At 47.6% G+C, this 24,188-nt stretch overlaps 1 protein-coding gene and 1 long non-coding RNA gene across 2 annotated transcripts in view; one reads left to right on the top strand and one right to left on the bottom strand.

The window, feature by feature from the left end:
* The window catches only part of LOC143782806 (uncharacterized), a 117,548-nt gene extending 97,353 nt beyond the window's left edge, over positions 1–20,195 (bottom strand). The window contains exon 1 of the long non-coding RNA XR_013217052.1: positions 20,062–20,195. This is a non-coding gene — a long non-coding RNA (uncharacterized LOC143782806). The remainder of the gene's footprint in view (positions 1–20,061) is intronic.
* The window catches only part of JPH1 (junctophilin 1), a 183,765-nt gene continuing 179,276 nt past the window's right edge, over positions 19,700–24,188 (top strand). Inside the window, exon 1 of the mRNA XM_077270668.1 lies at positions 19,700–20,260. Within this exon, the coding sequence (XP_077126783.1) occupies positions 19,882–20,260 (379 nt within the window). The 5' untranslated portion in view covers positions 19,700–19,881. The remainder of the gene's footprint in view (positions 20,261–24,188) is intronic.

The raw sequence follows: 24,188 nt of genomic DNA, 5'->3' as shown, positions 1-24,188 counted from the left end.
ATAGTGGTTTTAATCACATTCTACCTTCCTATATAAATGTAGTCTATCAGCCCATGGAGGAGTCACATTAGATTAGGTGTCAGGCAAAGAAAATCGTCTTATCTGCTGGGCATGCATGAATTGGCCAATTTCTGAGCTAAAAAGCGGACTAGTAAATCTGTATATGAAACCACTGTAGCATAGCACTTTCTTGAAAATAACTATAATATCTAAGATTTGAAATGGTTAAGTTTAGAGGAAGTTCAGGACATCATTTATTAAATTCTTTTATGCTTAAGAAAAAATTGCTTAAAAAAGAAACATAGTGGATATGTTACTTAAACACATTTAAGCCCACAAGGTTTTAACGAACAATGTCATTTTTCAGCATTTCTGTAAAATTTAATTTTGTGCTTTCATTATGCAGTATATTTGAGATTACTCTGGTTCTTAACACAATAGGCAATATAACTTTCATTGTTTTTTTCATAGTTGTTATTGTGATTGTTTGTCACAGACATTTAGTGAAACATACATAAACCATCTTCCATATACAAGAAATATTTTATTGAAATATGCAACTGCACAATAAAAATAAAATTTTAAAACTAATAGTAAAAACAAGGAACAATGAAAGGATAGGGAGGCTGATGAGAGACACAAAAGGATGAAAATAAGATTACAATATCAACAGTAACCACCAGATGGAATAATATTATTAAGGAGCAATGACATCAGGTATGTAAACACACACAGTATATATATTCATAATGTTACTTACAGTACAATTCTGCAAGTTAGATATGTAAAAATTTGGTGCAATGTAATGCACAAAAAATAAATCAACAGTGAAAAATAAAGATACATTTTAATCAGACATAGCCAAAAAAATAATAACAGACTGTGTCACCACATTGGCCTCCACCTCAGATCCCGACGCACATTTTGACCCTGCTTCATCTGGGGGTCAACAGGAGACACTACAGGAGTTCCCCTTTTTCTCTGCAGTTTTATATACCTGAAATGTCTTTTAATAGCAAATTTTGGTTGTTCCCTATGATCTTGTTCGACGTTTTTGCCATCAGGTCTTTTTTTGCATTTTTATTGTTTTCAGCATTTGAGTGTCTTTTTACTGCCATTTTATGAACATTACCATTAAGCAATGGAGAAAGCGCTAGCAATTCTTGAAGCAAAAACACTGACAAGACACAGGCCGGGGTCACACTTGCATGTGCAATGCAAGAAACTCACGCGAGTCTCTCGCATTAAAACCCAGAACTGCTGTCGGCACTCGGGGACCGAAGTGTGCGGCTGCACAGAAATACATGCAACCACACACTTCGGTCCTGAGTGCCGGCGGCAGTGCCCGGTATTGATGCGAGAGACTCGCGCGAGTTTCTCCCATTGCACATGCAAGTGTGACCCCGGCCTTACAAAGATGTTTTCTAGCAAGTCATTTTCCCATTCCAATTAATAGGAACATTTTTTTGATTGTTTTACTAGTGCTTGTCCACCATTTTTTTTAGCAGAAACTCAAAAAAAAAACTGTGGAAAAATATGCAGTGTGAACAAACCCTTTTGGCGACACCCTTAAAAAAGTATGATACTATGCAAATATGATACTATGTACAGACAGTCCCTGTCTTTGATCCTTGCACAGGACGGCTGATTTATTTAGCTATCATTTGCCTCTAAGGCCACGTGCACACGTTGAACATTTGGTGAGTTTTTTACCTCAGTATGTGTAAGCCAAAACCAGGAGTAAAAAAGGCAGAAGTTGCTCCAGTGTTTCTATTAGGCCTGTAAGATTGCACTTACTTACGGGTTGGGGAATACTCGCTTGGCAGCGATATAACACACAGCAAGACATTTTCTTCAAAAGTTCAACTGGGTTTATTACTCCATAAACCCCAGTGGCAGAAACACAAAACAACAATCTTCATAGCACGGCAAAACAAAGTAACAATATTCACAGCATGACTCTGTTCCATCAGGACTGTGACCATACACTCTTGGTCGAGTCCGATATTCAGGCTCGCTCTGGAGCCAAACGCACAGTCTGGTATTACCTGCTGACTCCTTGTCAGTCCACTGGGAAAGCTGCCCACGGGGATCACCAACTTGCCTGGGTGGCACACATTAGTTAGTCCAGACCCACCGGAGGACAGTAGCTTCCCCAAGTTTCACTGTGCGCTGCTCAGGGATCCGGTCCTACTTCTAGGACCTCCCATGCTGCTCAGGGATCCGGTCCTACTCCCAGGACCTCCCAACACCAGCATGTGCTTTCCAGGAACATACACCGGGACCCGTGACCCACACCCTGGTCACATTATGTACCTTGTAACCACACCCCATAGGTGAGGTATATCACATGGGCTGATCACGTGATCATGACATCACTACAGGTCCTCATACTCCTGCAGGGAAAAAGGTACAGTGAGTGCCCTCACCCAGTGGTGAGGTATGTGGGTAGCCAGACCCTCCCATCTCTCATAGCTACCCGCAACCCGGACCCAGGTGCACTAAATGAGATCTTCAGTGCTTACGTGCTCTGACAAGATACACCGGGTTGCATCGCAGGGAGCATCCATCCCTGTGACACATACCTCCCATTAACCACAATGCCGGACACTGTCTCACTACCACATCCATGCATACCGATGGCCTCAATATGCCTCCGTGCGTATGCTGGAGAGATCATGCAGCGCCCCCTACCTGTTACAGGGGTCACTGCATCACATATCCCCTCCCTCTGTTCAAGCCCGTGGGGTTGAACATCTGACAGACACCTGGGGACCCGAGACCGGGTACCCAAGTCACCTTGCCGTACTAGCCGAAAGGGCCCACTCAGTCGGGTTTGGGCATCATGGTCAATCTGGCGTCGCAATCCCCTTGCACCCATATGACCTGTCTGGACTGACTCTTTGTCAACACGTCCGCTACCGGGTCTCCCCCCTAAGTCACTCAGCCCTGAGCTATCTGAGGAGACACTGCCTCTAACTCTTCCTTCAGGCTGGGTACTTCCACCCCTTTGTTTGTCCACATTTCGGGTTGAAAGTGGCCGCCATCTTCTTCGCCTTTCTGGCAGCTGTTTATTAACTTGCAGTCTCTCAAGTCTCAGCTGCTCTACCTCCCTTAGGTATGCCATGCGATATTCCAGGAGCATGCGGATATTCCTAAGACTTTCTCTGGATCCGACAACCAGGAACGGAACCATCCCATCTTCACCCATGACCTGGACCTCTTCATCAGCCGGTATCCTCAGTCTCTTTAGACCGGATTTATCCAACATCTCCTGCATCACTCTCCCAAGTTTCCCAATGACTTTCGCCACCAGAACTTTGGGTACTTGGACTGTGTCTTCTACTAAGCCCAGTCGACTAAGAGCTTTCCTTTCACGCTCCAAACGTCGAACGGCATCAGCATTCTTCAAAATGATCCTCTGTTTGGTACGGAGGCAGTGTAGGTGCATATCCCTCAGGACAGCCACCCGCTACACTGTGACTTCCCTAGTCGACAGTATGACCAATTGCTGAGTCTCAGGCGCCCAGTGCACACTACACGCCTCTACTGCCTTTCTAAAGGCCTCATGCACACCCTTCCAGGCGCATGCTTCTCGCACGTCTTCGGGTATCTCCACCACACACTTGAAGAATGAGGTCTCATTTTCTTCGTGAACAGATGGCTCCTGGTTTACCTCTGAAACTTCTATCAAGACATTTGTCACGACTGGGAGACTGTCTTGTTCTGCCTTTAGAGCGAGCTCTTCCTCAGTTTTACACTTCTCAACATTCTTTGCCAAGATGAGCATCGGTAGCTCCGCCTTGTTATCACTCGGGGTTGACAGCTGTACGTCTCAGACTCGTAACTTCTCCTCTGGCAGAAGATCTCTTTCTGCTTCTCGTAGCACTACCACATTTCTGCCTAAGGCCTTATTCTCACTGTGCCACACTGTCAGGTGACCTCTGAGCTCAGAGACGTCCTTCTCCAGCTCACCCAACCTGTGCTCCGCCATTTGTCTCAGGGCCTTTTCTTGTTCAACATGCCCTTTTAGTGTTTTTATTTCGTCCTGTAGATCTGCCACCTTTTCTTTCTCACGAGATAATCCTTTAGAGAGTTCCTGGAACCCCTGTGCTTCCTTCGCTACAAGCCAGGCCTTGACTGCTGAGAGCTCGGACTCCAGGTAACGCACCTGATCCAGCTGCGCGGAGTTGGAAACTTCTATCTCAGGGACATTATCTTTGTTGGCATCTGTCCCTGTCTCCTCTTTAACACTCTTCTCCGAGGGTGCAATTTGTTCAGCCCCTTTTCTTCTTTTACGTCTTTGGTGATGGGAGGAAGTTTTGTTATTTATACCAGAGTCAGTCTTACTGCCCTCTTTTCCGCTTTCGTCACCGTCTGAATGGGAGTCACCACCACCCGATCGGTCATCCGGGAACCAGCCGTCCCCATCTAAACAGGTCACATTTTCTGTAATGGCTGCCACCGCTATCATGACTTCAGCCTGTGGAGCCCTGTCGTTTCTCTGTGTCAGTACCTCTGATAGCACAGCATCATACTCCGCTCTAGCGCTTGTTACTGGCCATGACATGTCACAGTCACCCCCAGAGCCAGTCTCACCCCCCACAACATGGTGAACTTTCCCGCTGCTCCCTAACGGGTGTCAGCTTCAGGGGCTTTATTAACCAAGTCACTTACAGTCTTCTTGGGGTAGACATCAAGTGACATGTCCGTAAGTTGGGCAGACGCTCCCTCCCCACTGGTCAACCCGACATTTGACCCTTCAATTTTGTGAGGAACACCTGTTTTAAGGTATGCAACCCCACCAGCTGAGAGCCCTCCATTCCCCTGTTGTAAAGAAACTCCCTTCTCCCACAAGTCTGTGAACAACTCAGAGTGCCGACCAATTATCACTGGGCAGGGTAAGGTTGAGACTACGGCCACATCATGGATTGCACGGTCCTTAGCTGTCTCTAGGACCACCCTGACTACTGGAAAACCCTTAGTGTGCCCATGGATGCAGGTGGCCTTGACCTTCCTACCGGGTATTTCGAGTCCCTCAGGTGCAACCCTCAGTAGAGTCACCAGGCCCCCAGAATCAACCAGTCCATACATTTCCATCTCATGCATCCGTAGGACACCCCCCCGTAAACTTTCACCAGGTGGATAGTTCACACAGCATATCGGACACACATAACTTACACGCCCTGGGCAGCTATTTGTCTGCAGTACCTCTTTTCGGGCTACTGCCCCTTTTTGGGACTCCGCCCCCTTTTGGGAAACTACCATTTTCCGAGATTCCACCTCTTTTTTGGTGACTACCCTTCTTCGGGTTACCGCCCCTATTTGGGACTCCACCCCCTTTTGGGCAATCATCCCCATTTGGGTCACCGCCCACTTTTATGGACACCACCCCTTCCCTGGGGTACACCCCGTGGACTTCCCCACGGCACTCAGGCCCCAGTTCGCACAATATACCCCTATGTCTCTGGGCTTGTACTGGCCCTTTAAGAGTCTGCACGACTTGAGGAAAAAAAAATATTTTTTTTTTTCCTTTATATGTCCCTTCACCAGCTCCTGCTGGTACAGCCACAGCTCTCACTGCAGTCACATACAACCGGCACCTCCGGGTGCTGACCACAAGCCGCTGTTGCAACCGCGGCTACACTCCACAAGGCTCTACCGCAGCCTTCGTGGACCCGCCGATCCACAGCAAGCCGCTTGTCACCTTCGTGGACCCGCCGATCCACAGCAAGATGCTTGTCAGCTTCGTAACCCCGCCGACTTACAGCCAGACGCAATCTTCGTGGCCCCGCCGAGCCACAGCAATTAACTCCACATGTGCGTGCTGGATCGTTGCCTGCTTCGAGCACCATATGTAAGATTGCACTTACTTACGGGTTGGGGAATACTCGCTTGGCAGCGATATAACACACAGCAAGACGTTTTCTTCAAAAGTTCAACTGGGTTTATTACTCCATAAACCCCAGTGGCAGAAACACAAAACAACAATCTTCATAGCACGGCAAAACAAAGTAACAATATTCACAGCATGACTCTGTTCCATCAGGACTGTGACCATACACTCTTGGTCGAGTCCGATATTCAGGCTCGCTCTGGAGCCAAACGCACAGTCTGGTATTACCTGCTGACTCCTTGTCAGTCCACTGGGAAAGCTGCCCACGGGGATCACCAACTTGCCTGGGTGGCACACATTAGTTAGTCCAGACCCACCGGAGGACAGTAGCTTCCCCAAGTTTCACTGTGCGCTGCTCAGGGATCCGGTCCTACTTCTAGGACCTCCCATGCTGCTCAGGGATCCGGTCCTACTCCCAGGACCTCCCAACACCAGCATGTGCTTTCCAGGAACATACACCGGGACCCGTGACCCACACACTGGTCACATTATGTACCTTGTAACCACACCCCATAGGTGAGGTATATCACATGGGCTGATCACGTGATCATGACATCACTACAGGTCCTCATACTCCTGCAGGGAAAAAGGTACAGTGAGTGCCCTCACCCAGTGGTGAGGTATGTGGGTAGCCAGACCCTCCCATCTCTCATAGCTACCCGCAACCCGGACCCAGGTGCACTAAATGACATCTTCAGTGCTTACGTGCTCTAATGATAAGATACACCGGGTTGCATCGCAGGGAGCATCCATCCCTGTGACACATACCTCCCATTAACCACAATGCCGGACACTGTCTCACTACCACATCCATGCATACCCATGGCCTCAATATGCCTCCGTGCGTATGCTGGAGAGACCAAGCAGCGCCCCCTACATGTTACAGGGGTCACTGCATCACAGGCCGGGATCACACACAGCGAGATACGGCCGAGTCTCGCAGGTTAAAACCAAGCTCTGTTACCGACACTCCAGAGTGGAGCGTGCGGCCGCATAGCAATACATGGAGCTGCACGCTCCGCTCCGCAGTGCCGGTGCCAGAGCTGGGTTTTAACCTGAAAGACTCGGCCGTATCTCGCTGTAGTGTGACTCCGGCCTTACAATTTACCTCTGATTGTTCCTCTCCTGGTTTTGGCTTACAAATACTGAGGTAAAATTACTGACCCAATACTGAACGTGTGAACATGATTTTACATTTTTGGGTGACAATCTCTGACTTGGCATTTAACACATGCCAGCAGGGAAGGGGGGGGGCATCATTCCAATGTCTCACTGGTGCGCCTGTGACGAGGCGTGATCGCGGGGTGCCGATAGGTTGAAATGACAACTGATGATTTCTCCTGTGCCTGTCATTATGATACTCCTGTGAACACAGGCTCGTGGCCGGCACTCATAGGAGATCGAGAATTCTGTTGTGCTGATGCAGCTAGGTATAGCACAAGCAATCAGATATTTCACAGTTTCAAGTCCCATGATGGGACTATTATAGTAAAAAGTTTAAAAAAAAAAAAACACAAAAGTTAAAATCACCCACTTTTGCCCCATTAAAAAAATACACATATATGGAATCGCTGCATTTGTAAAAGTCTGATCTATCAAAATCTAAAATAAATTAATCCGATAGGTAAACAGCAATAACGAGAGAGAGATCAAAAAGCCAGAATCACTTTACCACTGCAGCATTGTAATAAAATGCAGTAAGAGGCCATCAAAACATTGCATCTACCCATAAAACCATCTGTTCATAGTTAAAAAAAAAATAAGCCCTCATTGAGCCCCAGATCCCCAAAAATGAAAATGTTACTTGTCTTGGAAAATGGTGACACAGGCAAAAAATAATTTTTCACATTGCAAAACAAATGCAGTAATAGGCAATCAAAACATCGCATCTACCCCAAGATGGCATCAGTAAAAACGTCAGCTCAGGGTGCAGAAAAAGGCCCTCACCCAGGCCCAGATCTGGAAAAATGAAAATGTTGCAGTTATTAGAAATTAGCTATATAAGCAAAATATTATTTTCTTACAAATTTCCAAATTTTTTTCACCACTTACATAAAAAAAACAACTATAGATGTTTGGTATCTACGTACTTGTACTGACCTGAGGAATCATATTGCCAGGTAAGTTTTACCATAGAATGAACATGGCAAATAAAAAACAATAGGGGAATTGCAATTTTCTTTCAATTTCAATTTAACTTAGAATATTTTTCCTGCTTTCCAGTGCATCATATGATTAATTAAATAGTGTTATTCAAAAGTACAACTTGTCCTATAAAAAAACAAGAACTCACATGGTTATATTCACAAAAAAATTAAAAAAAAGGTTATTGCTCTTCAAAGAAGGGAAGGAAAAAAATGGAAAATCACAAGGTCGTAAAGGGGCTAAAATATACTCACACACCACATTTTATTAGTTTTCAATGCAGAAGTAGGTAATTCTAAGGAGTCCACTTCTTTTTTCAACTCTACTTTTATTTATTTACAATGAAAGTCATATTGTTCCCTATGTAGCCACAGGGGACTCATTAATGGGAGAGGAACCCACTTTTTTAGCCAACTTGGAAAGCCATTTTGCCACATAGCAATAATGTGCACAGCTGGTGAACTACTGGTCCCAACATACCCAGGTAAAATTAAATCTTGCTGTAAATATATCAGAACCAGCTTATCTTTTATCATTCTTGCAGGCTAGCATTAAGTCCACTGGCAACACTAGACTAAATAAGGGTACCGTCACACAGTGCCATTTTCATCGCTACGACGGCACGATTCGTGACGTTCTAGCGATATCGTTACGATATCGTTGTGTCTGACACGCTACTGCGATCCGGAACCCCGCTGAGAATCGTACGTCGTAGCAGATCGTTTGAAACTTTCTTTCGTCGTCTAGTGTCCCGCTGTGGCGGCATGATTGCATCGTGTGACACAGGTTGTATACGATGTGCGCACAGTAACCAACGGCTTCTACATCGCAAATACATCATGAAATTATCGCTCCAGCGCCGTGTATTGCAACGTGTGACCGCAGTCTACGACGCTGGAGCGATAATCATACGACGCTGCAACGTCACGAATCGTGCCGTCGTAGCGATGAAAATGGCACTGTGTGACGGTATTTACACTGTGTGACGGTAAAGCAACAAGACTTTAATTTGTATAATGCAAATCACAACCTGGGAGATCATTTGTTTGACTGTGTACACAGTAACTCATTTAGGTACAAAAACACACATCATTGTAGCTGAAGCAGGGCCGGCGTCAGCGGACGGCAGGGTCGGGCAGATGCCGGGGCCCCCTGACTTCTGGGGGCCCCCCGGCCCCCAGGATCCGACGGCAATTTTTTTTTATTTTTTTTTTCTTACTTGGGACTGGCCGCCGACTCGCCGATCCAGAGACAGAGGGGACGGAGGAGACGGAGTCCCCGCTGAAAGCCCCGCCCAGCCATATGTTGCCCGGCCCCTCCACGCGGAACGTCCTTCAGCCGTTGCTTGCTGGACCCGGAAGCGAGCCACTGCTGCACCCCGGCGGAATTCCGGACGCAGAACCCGCCGGCTCGCAGGACACAGGTGGCTCTGTCTGTGTCACAGTCACAGAGCCACCGGCTCCAGACCACGGCCGTCGGCCGTCCACTTGCCCATCTCGATCTCCCCATCTCCCCTCGTATCGGCAGGTTCACCGCCGCTGGCCCGCTGCACACCACTGTCACCACACCTGCCCGCCAGAACCAGCAGACAGCAGCCAGTAAGTACTCAATTAACGTCCACTATGTATATACATATGTGTTACTGTGTATATATCATATGTATTTGTATATATGTGTGAGTGTGTGCAGTCATTATACAGTATGGAGCATCATGTGTGGTCGTTATACAGTATGGAGCATCATGTGTGGCCATTATACAGTATGGAGCATCATGTGCAGCCAGTATACAGTATGGAGCATCATGTGCGGTCATTATACAGTATGGAGCATCATGTGCGGTCATTATACAGTATGGAGCATCATGTGCGGCCATTATACAGTATGCATGCGGTCATTATACAGTATGGAGCGTCATGTGTGTTCATTATACAGTATGGAGCGTCATGTGTGGCCATTATACAGTATGGGGCATCATGTGTGGTCATTATACAGTATGGAGCACTGTGTGGCCATATTTTTTTGTTTATAACTATTGTATATGAAACAGTGTGATCAGCAGTGCTAAATGGGTGTGCTTGGGACGTGGATATGGGTGTGACTAATTATGAATGGGTGTGGTCAGAGGCGTGGCCTAAAATTTGCCGCGGCGCGCTTCGCGCGCCGCAAACTTTGTCCCTCTTTCCCATCTTCAAAAGTTGGGAGGTATGTATAAGGGGCTGACTTATATAAAGCCCCTCTGCTGTATGGTTTTATAGAATTTACAATAGCTATCATTCATGTAAGAAGTGAATTCTGGCATTGTACTATACCTATATTTCTCTGCTGTATCTGTGCATCATGAATTGTGGTGTGTGTTAAAGGGGGGGGCCACTGAGACTTTTTCGCCCGGGGCCCTCAAAAACCTGGAGCCGGCCCTGAGCTGAAGCCATGTAATATAAAAGATTTAGGATGCCTTGCTGAAAGGAATCCACCAAGAGAGCCAAGATCGGTCAGGTTCTTACCTTGGTCGGGTTCTGAAATGTACATCACCTGCAACAAATAATGCTGCTACTGAAAGGACATCATCAAGAGAGGAGGGCCCTCTTTTCTTCAAGACCACTGTGCAACTGCACAGCAATTTATCAGCCTTTGGTGAGAAGTGATGTCTTCTCTGGTCAGAGTCCTCTACTTTCTCTTTTCTTCTTTCAACCTTGACCGTCATGCTCAGGGCTGCCACCAGGAATTTTGGGGCTCCATACTGGCAAAATTTTCAGGCCAGCTTGAAACTCTGCCCCTCTGCCCAGGCTCCAACCCAGCTTCACCTCCACCCCTCGAACCTTTCACAGTCGCACCACCCACTCTTGGAAATACTCTATTTCTGCACCACGTCCCACCAATCACTCAATAACAGTCCCATCACCATATCGCATACATAACCAGAAGCTTTTGTTTTGACCAATAGATTTTTTTAAGCCGCCACCACAACAAGGTTGACTCTTTTTGGCAACACCCTACTCTACTCTAGCCTATTAAACATTTGTTAAGATATCCAATACTCTTTTTAGATATACTTTTCTTTAAGGGAATGTGTCGCATATATTTTTTTAACTAATTGAAACCAGATTCTGATAATTTTTGCATAATCTGTATTTCTGATTGCAGATCATTGTATTCTGTTTTCTGTTCAGTTATGGAAGCTGCCCTCTTGCATGTTTGGAGATATGGATATAGACATTTGCCACCATCAGAGCATTACTATCCTTACTGATGTATGGGACCTGTTGAGCAGAAGTAAAGAGGGAGCTTCTTCTGTGACGTGATGGCACTGTGGCACTGATGTATGGGACCCGTTGAGCAGAAGTAAAGAGGGAGCTTCTTCTGTGACGTGATGGCACTGTGAGGCAGGGAGGGGGATCATATGTGAGGGTTGATATGTATCCCCCAGGATGCGGACGGAGTGGTATTAGACCTGCTGGAGTGCCTTGTGGTCACAGCAGGATGCCTGTGAGTCACATGGCAAAATAAAAGTAGCGTGGACCTGGTCAAGCTATTTGGCCTAGGTATTGGTCAGGCAAAGCCGGTATGGGATTTTATTTTTGAAACGGACAGCAGGAAGGAAGTGGGGCCGGTCCGTTTCCTCCAGGCCGGGTCTTGCAATTGGCTTATGCCCACAGATTCCAGTTTGAGAGAAAAACTCTGCATGAAGGGTTTTTTGGTATGTCAGTTTTGTTTTGCAAGCAGGCAGGGCAGACAGCCCTGCGGAGCACTTCCTGTGTGAGGCAACACATGGCCAAGCAGAGCCAAGAAGCCTGGCACCCTCTGTGTACATGGTGGTGCAGTAGCCCTCGGCAACCGGTCACGGACCGTCTTTGTTTTTTCCCGGCTGAAATCCGGAGGATCCATTTTACTTTCTGTTTTGTGAGTATGCTGTACATTAAATGAGACTTTATTTTGAACTGTTGCCAGGTCACTGCCTCATCACTGCACAGCAAATACTCCGCTGCACTACAGCACATATGCGATGACGTTATCGCGTATGTGCGCCACTCGTCAGGGGGGCTGTGGGCGGGGTTTTATGTGGTGCTCTGCTTACAAATGAATCTGTATGGGCTTATGAAAGGTGACTGATCCTTCACTGACCTGCCCTCTCTTTTACATATCATATTGTGTGGTAGCAAAAAAAAAAAGAACATTCATCAACATGGCCCGGCGCTTGCACTGCAGCATGATACATGCCTTATATTAATATATGCATTTATGATTTAGTCATTTTATTACAATATTGCGGTGGTAATTCTGCAGGGTTTTTTTTCCTTTACGCCGTTTATCGATCAGATTAAATTATTTTATATATTGATAGATCTGAATTTTACTAATGCACTGATACCTAATAAATGTTTTGTTTTTTTGTTTAATTTGTAATAGGGCAAAAATAAGGTGATTTGAACCTCTGTGTTTTTATTTATTTTTTTAATATTTTTTAAAACATTTTCTTCACTTTTTACTAGATTTAATAGTCTTCCTAGGGGACTTGAAGCTACAATCATCTGATCGCTTATGCTGTACACAAAATATTATGTAAGTTTACCTCATATGTCATGAAGGGGATAAATCATGTCTATCGGGGTTACTGGAGCAGTGGCTAAAAGAGGAGAAAATTAAGTTATATCATATGGATGCGTCATTTGTGGGGTGGCTGAGGGCTGATGTTCTTAGTCTGGGAGGGGGCCAATATCCATGACCCCTTCCTAGCATATTAATATCAGCCCACAGTTGTCTGCCTAGCCTTTGCTGCTTATTAATTATAGGGGGGACCCCACATCATTTTTTATTTTGTGCTCCCCATTTTAAAAACCAGTAATGGCTAAGTAGACATCTGTGAGGTGAAATTAATAGCCTGGGAAGCTCCATGTGTATTACTCCCTTCCCAGGCTATAAACACGAGTCCCCAGCTGTTGGCTTTCTCTGAGCTGGGTAACAAAATTGTGGGGGGATCTTACACCATTTAGTAAAAAATTAAAAAAATAACATCATTACAAAAATATATTGATCAGTTTATAAACGTTGGTCAATAAAATATACAAGAGAATAAAATATAAGCTCTTTACATCTGAAGGAAATTAATCACTGCTATAAGCCTACGTATGTATTTTAAGTACCCTTTTATGTTAATCTGTTAACATTAATTATGCTTAAATGTATTATTTGTCACTACAGATATGCTGCGACACTACTAAAAATTACACGTTTGTGCAAAGTGTCAAATAAAACAACAAGGCACTTTGTATTTTCAAACAATATTTTAATAAAGGTATATAAAAATACAAAAAACATAGGTATATTAATGTCATATGCCAAAACAACAGGAACATAAAACTAAAAGAATGGAAAAAGAAAACAAAAAAGACAAATTACAATAAGAAGGTGGGGAACTGAAAACAGTGCCAGGACTGGGTGTGGAATAAGGTGGGGGAGCAGCAACAGTGGTGGAGACATAGGAGATAAGCGAAGGAAGGCGACTAAAGGGTGGGAATGCCCCATGATTTCGAGTGGTGGATAGGAAAGGGTTGTCTGCACCAAGTATACCACCCTCCTCCTGTGTTTCAGGTGGCATCTGTGGCTGTGGTGGCTTCTCAACACAGAAATCCTAATTTCTATATCTCCCTCGGCCATTGTCATCTGTGTTTTGCCCCACATTCCAGCCACCCAAAGTTGTTTGTGGCAAGAGACATGGTGGTGAGGGGGTTGTTGGGTGCCAAAATCATTGCACTTGAGGAGGTGGTGGTGTCTGCTGGGTGGCTGAGACAAGAGTAGGTGGTGCTGGCTGCTGGGAGGCTGGCACAGGAGGTGGAGGGTGTTGTGCAGGTGCCTTGGCCGAGTAGTCTTCTTTTTTGGTCCAATGGCCGGTTTTGGTTTTCTTGAGAAAGCTGACACCTTTCTATGTATTCGAAAACTACAAATTGGAAAATTTGATTTGGAGATGTTGCTGCACTGAAAACGATTTTTATGGCAGCCCTGGTCCTCAGCGGCAAACAAAAAGGAACATGGCAGAAATAGCAGGCCAAACTATGACAGAATTCCTCCTCCCCATCCTCATTTACAGCAACTTCCATGTCTTGACTGGCAGTGATGGTGTGGGGGGCCCTCCTTCACTGCTGGATGATGGGTGGCTGGATGGAGGTGTTGATGATCTGCGTTGTGGTGGTGGTCGCCGCTGGCTCATGTTCTTCATGTCCCCCATTTATGGCCTCCAGTTCTGATTCCTCGCCATCCTCCAGCACCTCTGAGCTGGAGGTAGATCACTCTTTGCCCTTGCCCGATCTGTAAGGTTAGGGATGACAGAAAAGCATTTTTTTTTAATGCAAAATCATACTGAAAACAGTTCAAACAACAAAATGAAAAATGTAGCCACTTATGGGCAAATATCTATCACTGGGGCCGTCTGTAGGCGGTCATAATAGAGGTATGGCCTTTTTTTCAGGGCCACACCCCCGCTCTTGCTCAGCTGTTGTCTCTCATGGTGGAACTGGTCCCGGCAACTCCTCCATCGTCTTGTCACTAAACCCCCTGGAAAGAAAAGTGGAAGATATTAGAGCAATAAAATAATATAGGTCAAGGATATGTCTTTCTTTAGATGTGCAAACTTTTTTGGGTTGGGTGCGTTTGTTTTGGTGGAAAAAATTAACGCATAATGGTTTTTAAAAAAAAAAAAAAATTCTCAACTAAAAAAATCACATATAGGCTGGGATCACACATGCGAGAAACACGGCAGAGTCTCACATGGTAATACCCGGCACTGCCGCCAGCACTCCGGAGCGGAGCGTGCGGCCACATAGCAATACATGGAGCCGCACACTCTGCTCCCAAGTGCTGAGTGCAGTGCCGGGTATTAACATGCGAGACTCGGCCGTGTTTCTCCCATGTGTGATCCCGGCCATATTAAGACAATTATAATGTACCATGTAGATTTGGCATACTTACTAATATCCTTTTGAACCTGTTGTGACCTGCTTTCAAAATTGGAATACAGTTCGTAGCAAAATATAGGTCCAGGCTGCATGGCGCCGACTGTGGTCCCCCATAACCTGCATCCCTGCTGTCCTAGAATTCAGGCCGTTGATGCACCAGAACTGACATCAATTCCATGTTGATGTTGTGAGACACGTTGTTGGTTTCCGTGGAGGCGTTTGTTTTCCATTTTTAACATCCCTTGTGTTAAATGATGATCTTCCTGGGTTGTCCAAATGCAAATTCCTGGATTTTGGGTACATAGGTGCGTTTTACACTGACGCAATACGGCTGCACACGCATGGTTGTGTGCTGTGTGATTCTTTTTTTTTCTCGCACCCATTGACCTGCGTTGATGAGTCTCATCTGATATACGCGGCCACTCGCAACATGCTCCGATTTCTTTCTTAGGCTGCCGTCACACGATCAGTATTTGGTCAGTATTTTACATCAGTATTTGTAAGCCAAAACCAGGAGTGGGTGATAAATACAGAAGTGGTGCATATGTTTCTATTATACTTTTCCTCTAATTGTTCCACTCCTGGTTTTGGCTTACAAATACTGAGGTAAAATACTGACCAAATACTGCTAGTGTGACGGCAACCTTAATGTGATCTGAGTTGAGAAAAAACTTACCGATGAGCACTGAATCAATGAATAACATTGGTCTGAGTGCAATCCGATTTTTTTTCAGATTGCACTTGTCCATTTTTAACGCAAATGAGTAAGAGACCTAATAGTGGATTATTCCTTGGGGAACTGTATGCACATATTGCACTTGCCGAATAGCCTTAGAAATTAAATAATAAAATAATAATAATAATTAAATAATATGCATACACCCCAAACCCTCTAAACAGGTTTGTTAGAAGTACAAAAATAGAGGGATCAATAATATGAACAAACCTGAAAATAGAAGCTCATAGCTAATAGCCTAAGACATACGGATAATGTCTAGATAATACTTATTGTGCGTCTTTTCATGTACATTCCCAACTCCCAATGCGTTTCGCCCCTCTTTTTCTAGGGCTTAATCAGGGGATCGGTATCATAGAGACAATAAGGCTAGGTTCACATTGCGTTAATGGGTTAACGCTAACGGACTGCATTGCACGGCGAAAATGTCGCAATTAACGCCGTGCAACGGGTCCGTTAGCGCACCCATTGACAGCAATGTTATTTGTGCCTGTAGCGCATCGCTAGCGCATGCCATTTTCGGCACGCGCTAGCGATGTGCCGTTCTTTTGTGACGGACCTCGGACGCTGCTTGCAGCATCTGAGGTGCGTCCAAGGTCCGGTCCCCGCTAGCGCAGATCGGGGATCTGCGCTAGCGGGGACGGCGAACGCAGACCCTAGAGAAACATTGTGTCAGCGCAATCCGCTAGGGCTATGCGCTTAACGGATTGCCCTAACGCAATGTGAACCTAGCCTAAGGCTATGTGCCCACGTTCCGGATAGTATGCAGAATTTTCCTGATAAAATCCGGACCCCCTTCGCAGGAAATCCGCTTGTTTTTTTATCGCGTTTTTGTTGAGTTTTTTCACTGTTTTTCGCTGATTTTTAGAGGGTTTTTTTTTTTTTACAATGGTCCAAATACAATTTTATAGCGGGAAAAACGCGGATTTTCCACAAAATTAATGAACGGTTTTTGTGAAGTCTTTTTTACTGTAGTTTTCCAGACGGTTATTTTCACTGCACTGAACAATAAAGAAGCCGATAACATTTTTTTTCTACTTAAAGACATCATATGCACATAGCCATATACCACTTCAGGAAAAGAAAAGCTCCTGCAAAAAAAAGGAGCGTTTCCTGGAATGGTCTCATCTTCCGAAAATCATTGGGGGCAAATTATCAAGACCGGGAATTTTCTCGCTGGTCTTTGGGGTGTTGGAGCAGACGCTCCTCATTCATTTAGAGGCGCACGCTTCCTAATGAACCAGGCGAGGCGAGTAGTGGCAGGTGCCACCATGTACACCTCACCACGAATCTTACTCAACGCCACATTTGTGGCTTAGCGAATGCTGCCACAATGAATTTGACAAGTGGAAGTCGCCACGCCGCATCTCACTTTGTCGGAGAAGGTGAAAATGCCAGAAAATTCTTCATGTTGCGCAAAAAAATTGCGAATTTCAAAGCTTTTTCTGACAGAAATCTGGTGAAAAAGATTTGATTAATTTTCACCATTTTTTTAAAATACCTAAAACCTGGTGTGAACATTGACTTAACACGTTGGATGCAATTGTCTACGTTAATTAAAAAGTTTGCAACAATTTCTGAGGTAGAAAATATAGCATTTACCTTAAAAAGTCAAAATATGGTGAAATCGGCTTCACATTATGGTACTATGGGCACAGTGACTGTTACTTTGGGCACAGTGACCGGTACTATGGGGGGCACAGTGACTGGTACTATGAGCACAGTGGTTGGTACTATGGGCACAGTGACTGGTATTATGGGCACAGTGATTGGTACTGAGGACAGACGCAGTGGCCGGTACTATGGGCAGAGTGACTGTTACTTTGGGCACAGTGACCGGTACTATGGGGGGCACAGTGACTGGTACTATGAGCACAGTGGTTGGTACTATGGGCACAGTGACTGGTATTATGGGCACAGTGATTGGTACTGAGGACAGACGCAGTGGCCGGTACTATGGGCACAGTGACTGTTACTTTGGGCACAGTGACCGGTACTATGAGCACAGTGGTTGGTACTATGGGCACAGTGACTGGTATTATGGGCACAGTGGCTGGTACTATGGGCACAGTGGTTGGTACTATGGGCACAGTGGTTGGTACTATGGGCACAGTGACTGGTACCATGAGCACAGTGGCTGGTACTATGGGCACAGTGGTTGGTACTATGGGCACAGTGGCTGGTACTATGACTGAGCACAGTGGTTGGTACTATGGGCACAGTGACTGGTACTATGGGCACAGTGGTTGGTACTATGGGCACAGTGGCTGGTACTATGGGCACAGTGACTGGTATTATGGGCACAGTGGTTGGTACTATGGGCACAGTGACTGGTATTATGGGCACAGTGGCTGGTACTATGGGCACAGTGGTTGGTACTATGGGCACAGTGGTTGGTACTATGGGCACAGTGACTGGTACCATGAGCACAGTGGCTGGTACTATGGGCACAGTGGTTGGTACTATGGGCACAGTGACTGGTACTATGACTGAGCACAGTGGTTGGTACTATGGGCACAGTGACTGGTACTATGGGCACAGTGGTTGGTACTATGGGCACAGTGGCTGGTACTATGGGCACAGTGACTGGTATTATGGGCACAGTGGTTGGTACTATGGGCACAGTGGCTGGTACTATGGGCACAGTGGTTGGTACTATGGGCACAGTGGCTGGTACTATGGGCACAGTGGCTGGTACTATGGGCACAGTGGCTGGTACTATGGGCACAGTGACTGGTATTATGGGCACAGTGGTTGGTACTATGGGCACAGTGGCTGGTACTATGGGCACAGTGGCTGGTACTATGGGCACAGTGGCTGGTACTATGGGCACAGTGACTGGTATTATGGGCACAGTGGTTGGTACTATGGGCACAGTGGCTGGTACTATGGGCACAGTGGTTGGTACTATGGGCACAGTGGCTGGTACTATGGACAGTGACTGGTACTATGGACACAGTGACCGGTACCATGAGCACAGTGATTGGTACTGAGGACAGACGCAGTGTCCGGTACTATGGGCAGAGTTGCAGCACAGTGGCTGGTACTATGGGGGGCACAGTGGCCGGTACTATGGGCACAGTGGCCGGTACTATGGGGGGCACAGTGGCCAGTACTATGAGCACAGTGGCCGGTACTATGGGCACAGTGGCCGGTACTATGGGCACAGTGGCCGGTACTATGAGCACAGTGGCCGGTACTATGAGCACAGTGGCCGGTACTATGGGCACAGTGGCCGGTACTATGGGCACAGTGGCCGGTACTATGGGGGGCACAGTGGCCAGTACTATGAGCACAGTGGCCGGTACTATGAGCACAGTGGCCAGTACTATGGGCACAGTGGCCGGTACTATGGGGGGCACAGTGGCCGGTACTATGAGCACAGTGGCCAGTACTATGGGCACAGTGGCCGGTACTATGGGGGGCACAGTGGCCGGTACTATGAGCACAGTGGCCGGTACTATGAGCACAGTGGCCGGTACTATGAGCACAGTGCCCGGTACTATGAGCACAGTGGCCGGTACTATGGGGGGCACAGTGGCCGGTACTATGGGGGGCACAGTGGCCGGTACTATGGGGGGCACAGTGGCCGGTACTATGAGCACAGTGGCCGGTACTATGGGCACAGTGGCCGGTACTATGAGCACAGTGGCCGGTACTATGAGCACAGTGGCCGGTACTATGGGGGGCACAGTGGCCGGTACTATGGGGGGCACAGTGGCCGGTACTATGGGGGGCACAGTGGCCGATACTATGAGCACAGTGGCCGGTACTATGGGGGGCACAGTGGCCGGTACTATGGGCACAGTGGCCGGTACTATGAGCACAGTGACTGGTACTGAAGACAGACACAGTGTTTGGCACTCCGGGCAGAGTTGCAGCACCGTGGCCGCTTCTGCTCCGGGCGCCTCTCCCCTGAGGGTCCCATCCCGGTTTGGGACCGGTGCCGGTGATGGGGCGAGGAGGGGCCGTGCGGGGGGCGGGGTCGCGCGGATGATGCCGGCGGGCTCGGCTGGGGATTGGCCGGGTGTTGGCAGCCGTGAGTGGGATGTCGGGGGTGTACTTGCCGCGCCCGGACCAGGGTGCAGGGCACGGGAGAGCGTGCATGCCGCCGCCGGGACACAGTCACTAGCGAGCGCTCCTCTCTGCTCCCCTGAATGACGGGCGGACGTTTCGACTTCGACGATGGCGGCACTTACTGCGGCGGCTGGGAGGATGGCAAGGCACACGGGCACGGCATCTGTACGGGGCCCAAGGGGCAGGGGGAGTACGCGGGCTCCTGGTCGCACGGCTTCGAGGTAGTCGGGGTGTACACCTGGCCCAGCGGAAACACCTACCTGGGCTACTGGGCTCAGGGGAAGAGGCACGGGCTGGGCGTGGAGACCAAGGGCAGGTGGATGTACCGGGGAGAGTGGTCCCATGGCTTCAAGGGGCGCTACGGGGTCCGCCAGAGTCTGTGCACCCCGGCCAGGTACGAGGGCACGTGGAGTAACGGGCTGCAGGACGGGTACGGCATAGAGACGTACGGAGACGGAGGTGAGTGATGCCGCCGTGTGCCCGCACTGCATGCCTGTCACTAGCTGTTCCCCTCCGTGCCAGTCTGAAGTGGACGGGCAGAGTACGCACTCATGGCTCCAGCCCCCTGTGCCAGGACCAGTCCTTTATGGTGACACTGGAGGGGCAGAGCTGCCAGTAAAGCGGTGCCACCTGTGCCCTGGTATAATGCTGGAACAGGGCGGCTAGTGCCATCTGCTGCTGAACTACAAATCCAAGCATGCCCACTTATGGAGAGTGCTGTCTGCAATAGTAGATAATATAACTGGTGATTGTAACCTGCAGGAGTGCTGCCCTGGTACCTGTACGTGCCTACCACACGAGTGCTGCCCGGGTACCTGTACATGCCCGCCACACGAGTGCTGCCCGGGTACCTGTACATGCCCACCACACGAGTGCTGCCCTGGTACCTGTACGTGCCTACCACACGAGTGCTGCCCGGGTACCTGTACATGCCCGCCACACGAGTGCTGCCCGGGTACCTGTACATGCCCACCACACGAGTGCTGCCCGAGTACCTGTACGTGCCCACCACACGAGTGCTGCCCGGGTACCTGTACATGCCCGCCACACGAGTGCTGCCCGGGTACCTGTACGTGCCCACCACACGAGTGCTGCCTGGGTACCTGTACGTGCCCACCACACGAGTGCTGCCCGGGTACCTGTACGTGCCCACCACACGAGTGCTGCCCGGGTACCTGTACATGCCCGCCACACGAGTGCTGCCCGGGTACCTGTACGTGCCCACCACACGAGTGCTGCCCGGGTACCTGTACGTGCCAACCACACAAGTGCTGCCCGGGTACCTGTACGTGCCAACCACACAAGTGCTGCCCGGGTACCTGTACGTGCCCACCACACGAATGCTGCCCGGGTACCTGTACGTGCCCACCACACGAGTGCTGCCTGGGTACCTGTACGTGCCTACCACACGAGTGCTGCCCGGGTACCTATATGTGCCCGCCACACGAGTGCTGCCCAGGTACCTGTACATGCCCACCACACGAGTGCTGCCCGAGTACCTGTACGTGCCTACCACACGAGTGCTGCCCGGGTACCTGTACATGCCCGCCACACGAGTGCTGCCCGGGTACCTGTACGTGCCTACCACACGAGTGCTGCCCGGGTACCTGTACGTGCCCACCACACGAGTGCTGCCCGGGTACCTGTACGTGCCCACCACACGAGTGCTGCCCGGGTACCTGTACGTGCCCACCACACGAGTGCTGCCCGAGTACCTGTACGTGCCCACCACATGAGTGCTGCCCGAGTACCTGTACATCTCAACAACACTATTCCCCCCCCCCCCCATGTGGGGCAGGGTCCTGTATGGGTGCACTTACATGTACCCGGGGTCCTGCCACTGGGCCGGACGCAGTTCTGTAAATGGACAGATAATATTGATGTTCTGCCCATTTTGTGCCACCTTTTGCTGAGTGGGGTTGACAGCTGCTGGTGGTATGGACGTGCCAGTGCTGTGCTTCATAGCTTTGTGGGATCTCAATGGGGCAGCCAGAAATGTCCGTCCCATACAACTTTGCCCTTGTATCTGCCATGGACAAATCGTCTGATGCCCCTATACCCTCACATGTCATTCACGATGAAACACTGCTCAGTTCTTTCCTACATGGAGCCCGCGCCCTCCATATCTCATCTTACATTCCTTTTTCTGGCTCATTTCATTTCCTAAACGTGACCCACAGATGGGTAGAAAAGTATGGCAGATCAGTGTGCCCAAAAGCTGCCACCTGTTGTGGAGGGTTTTTTTTTTTTTGCTGCTGCTGCTGTAATATAGGCGACAGCTTTACACTGGGATATCAGAGAACTACAAGTTCCAGCATTCTAGCAGGACTCCTGTATCCGTGTAATGGTGCCAGTCTGCCATAAAAAGAGGCTCCAGCAAGACTCTGATGCCAGTGCTGTGCCCTGTTCAGTACATGAAGCAGGATGGCAAATCCCAGCAGCCCGGACTCCCAAGTAATAACGCAGCCACCTGTCATGGAGCATAGTTCTAGGTTCCATTGTACGTGCCATATGGGACTGCAAGCTCCATCATGCCTTCTGCCTCCATATCACATCTAGTGCGTGTGTGTGTGTGTGTGTGTGTGTGTGCATATATATATATGTATTTTAGTTGTGTTGTGTGGAGCATGCTACTTTTTTTTTTTTAATTACCCCCCCCCCGCAAAATAAATAAATAAATAAAAACACTTATGTCACTATAACAGAGGGACCTTAAAATAATATTAAGGAATACAAAAGGGGATTAAAGCTGCCAATGAAGAAATAAAAACAAAGCTACAAAACGCTGTGTGTAAATGTGATGTCTGCAACGGCAAGGCAGATTATGTGCGCCCTATTGTACTGCCGAGGTTTGCCAGCTGGCAGTGTAGAGGTTAATTTCCAGAATAAACTTGAATTCTTTCTGGACTTTTTCGGGCAGCAGGTGGCTAGTGATCATGTTTCTCCAGACTCGGCACAGCTGAGTGCAGCGCTTTCTGCTTATGCGAGCGGTTAGCACAAGACGTGCATGCAGATTTGGGTAGAAATAAGTCCGTCGGTGGTAAATAATGGTGAAAATGAGAAGTTCTATCATCTGCTCATAGTCTGACTTTAGTGATAAAGTCTTTATAACTTGGTAATGGTGTAAGATCCAGGATGCATGCAATGGCTGAGGAGCAAGCACTGATTCTGTTTCTGTCTACCATCTAGATTAATAGTTTATTTCTATCAATTATCTGAATGCAAAAATCAAAATAAAATCAATATTTGCTGTGACCGCCCTTTGCCTTCAAAACAGCATCAGTTCTTCTAGATACACTTGTAGAAAGTTTTTGAAGGAACTCTATAGGGAGTCTGTTCCAAACATCTTGAACAAATACAACATATCTTCTTCAGATGTAGGGTTGTGAAAACTGTTCTCTCTTCATCTAAGCCTAGATAGATCTGAGGTTGAGATCAGGGCACTGTGAGGGCCGTCACTTCCAGGACTCCTTGTTCTTAATGACGTTGCCTGTATGTTTGGGGTCGTTGTCCCGCTGCAGAATATGTGAAGTCAATCAGAGACATCCCTGATGTTGCATGATGGACAAGTATCTGCCTGTATTTCTCAGCAGGAGGACCTCAAGAAATGGTCATCATTGAGGACCGTAGACACAGTGGGTGGCCAGGGAAATAGTGCAGCTAATGAAAAGCTCATCATGGTTTGTTTTATTTGATATTGGAAGTTGTCCAGCAGTGTCCTCAGCTCAGAACTGGCAGCAACCAGTGGGACTCAGCTACACCCATCTAACGTTTGGAGAATCCTGGCCAAAAGTGGATTTCATTGAAGAATTGTGGCCGAAGAGCCATACCTTCAATATAGAAACAAGGCCAAGTTTCTCAGCTGTGCACGAAAACATAGAGACTGGGGTGCAGGTAAATAGCAGAAGATAATCTGAATTTAGTCAAATATTTAGCTGTAAGAGAAAGCAGTTTCTCACCGAAGAGCGATACCATGATAAGTGCAGGCTACAATGAAGCATGGTGGAGGTGCCTAACAAGTTTGAGGCTGCAATTCATTAATAGAGTTGGGAATTTGACCTGGATTAATGGCATCTTCTTTTTAACTTAAATACATTTTTACTAAGAATAATATCACAGTATTCATAGTACAATAATACTTTCATTTTAGATTTTAACAGTAACAAACCCCAACATCACAAACTTATCCCCCCCACCCCCATCCCATTTAAACAGCTCACACTCTTTCATTAACATATCCTCCAAAGATGTATATTAACCATTATCACCAACCGTAATCGCGTAGACAATACTTCCTCCAGATAAAGGCCCCCGAAACCTTTCCCCACTTGTCCACCTTCTAGTCCATTTCCAGCCAAGGAGTCCACAATTTGTCAACACCCCGAAT

Source organism: Ranitomeya variabilis, chromosome 6 (assembly GCF_051348905.1).
Source record: "Ranitomeya variabilis isolate aRanVar5 chromosome 6, aRanVar5.hap1, whole genome shotgun sequence".
In the NCBI taxonomy this organism is placed as follows: domain Eukaryota; kingdom Metazoa; phylum Chordata; class Amphibia; order Anura; family Dendrobatidae; genus Ranitomeya; species Ranitomeya variabilis.
Note: the sequence above shows the minus strand (reverse complement) of the source record. Positions and strands in the feature narration are given on the sequence as shown.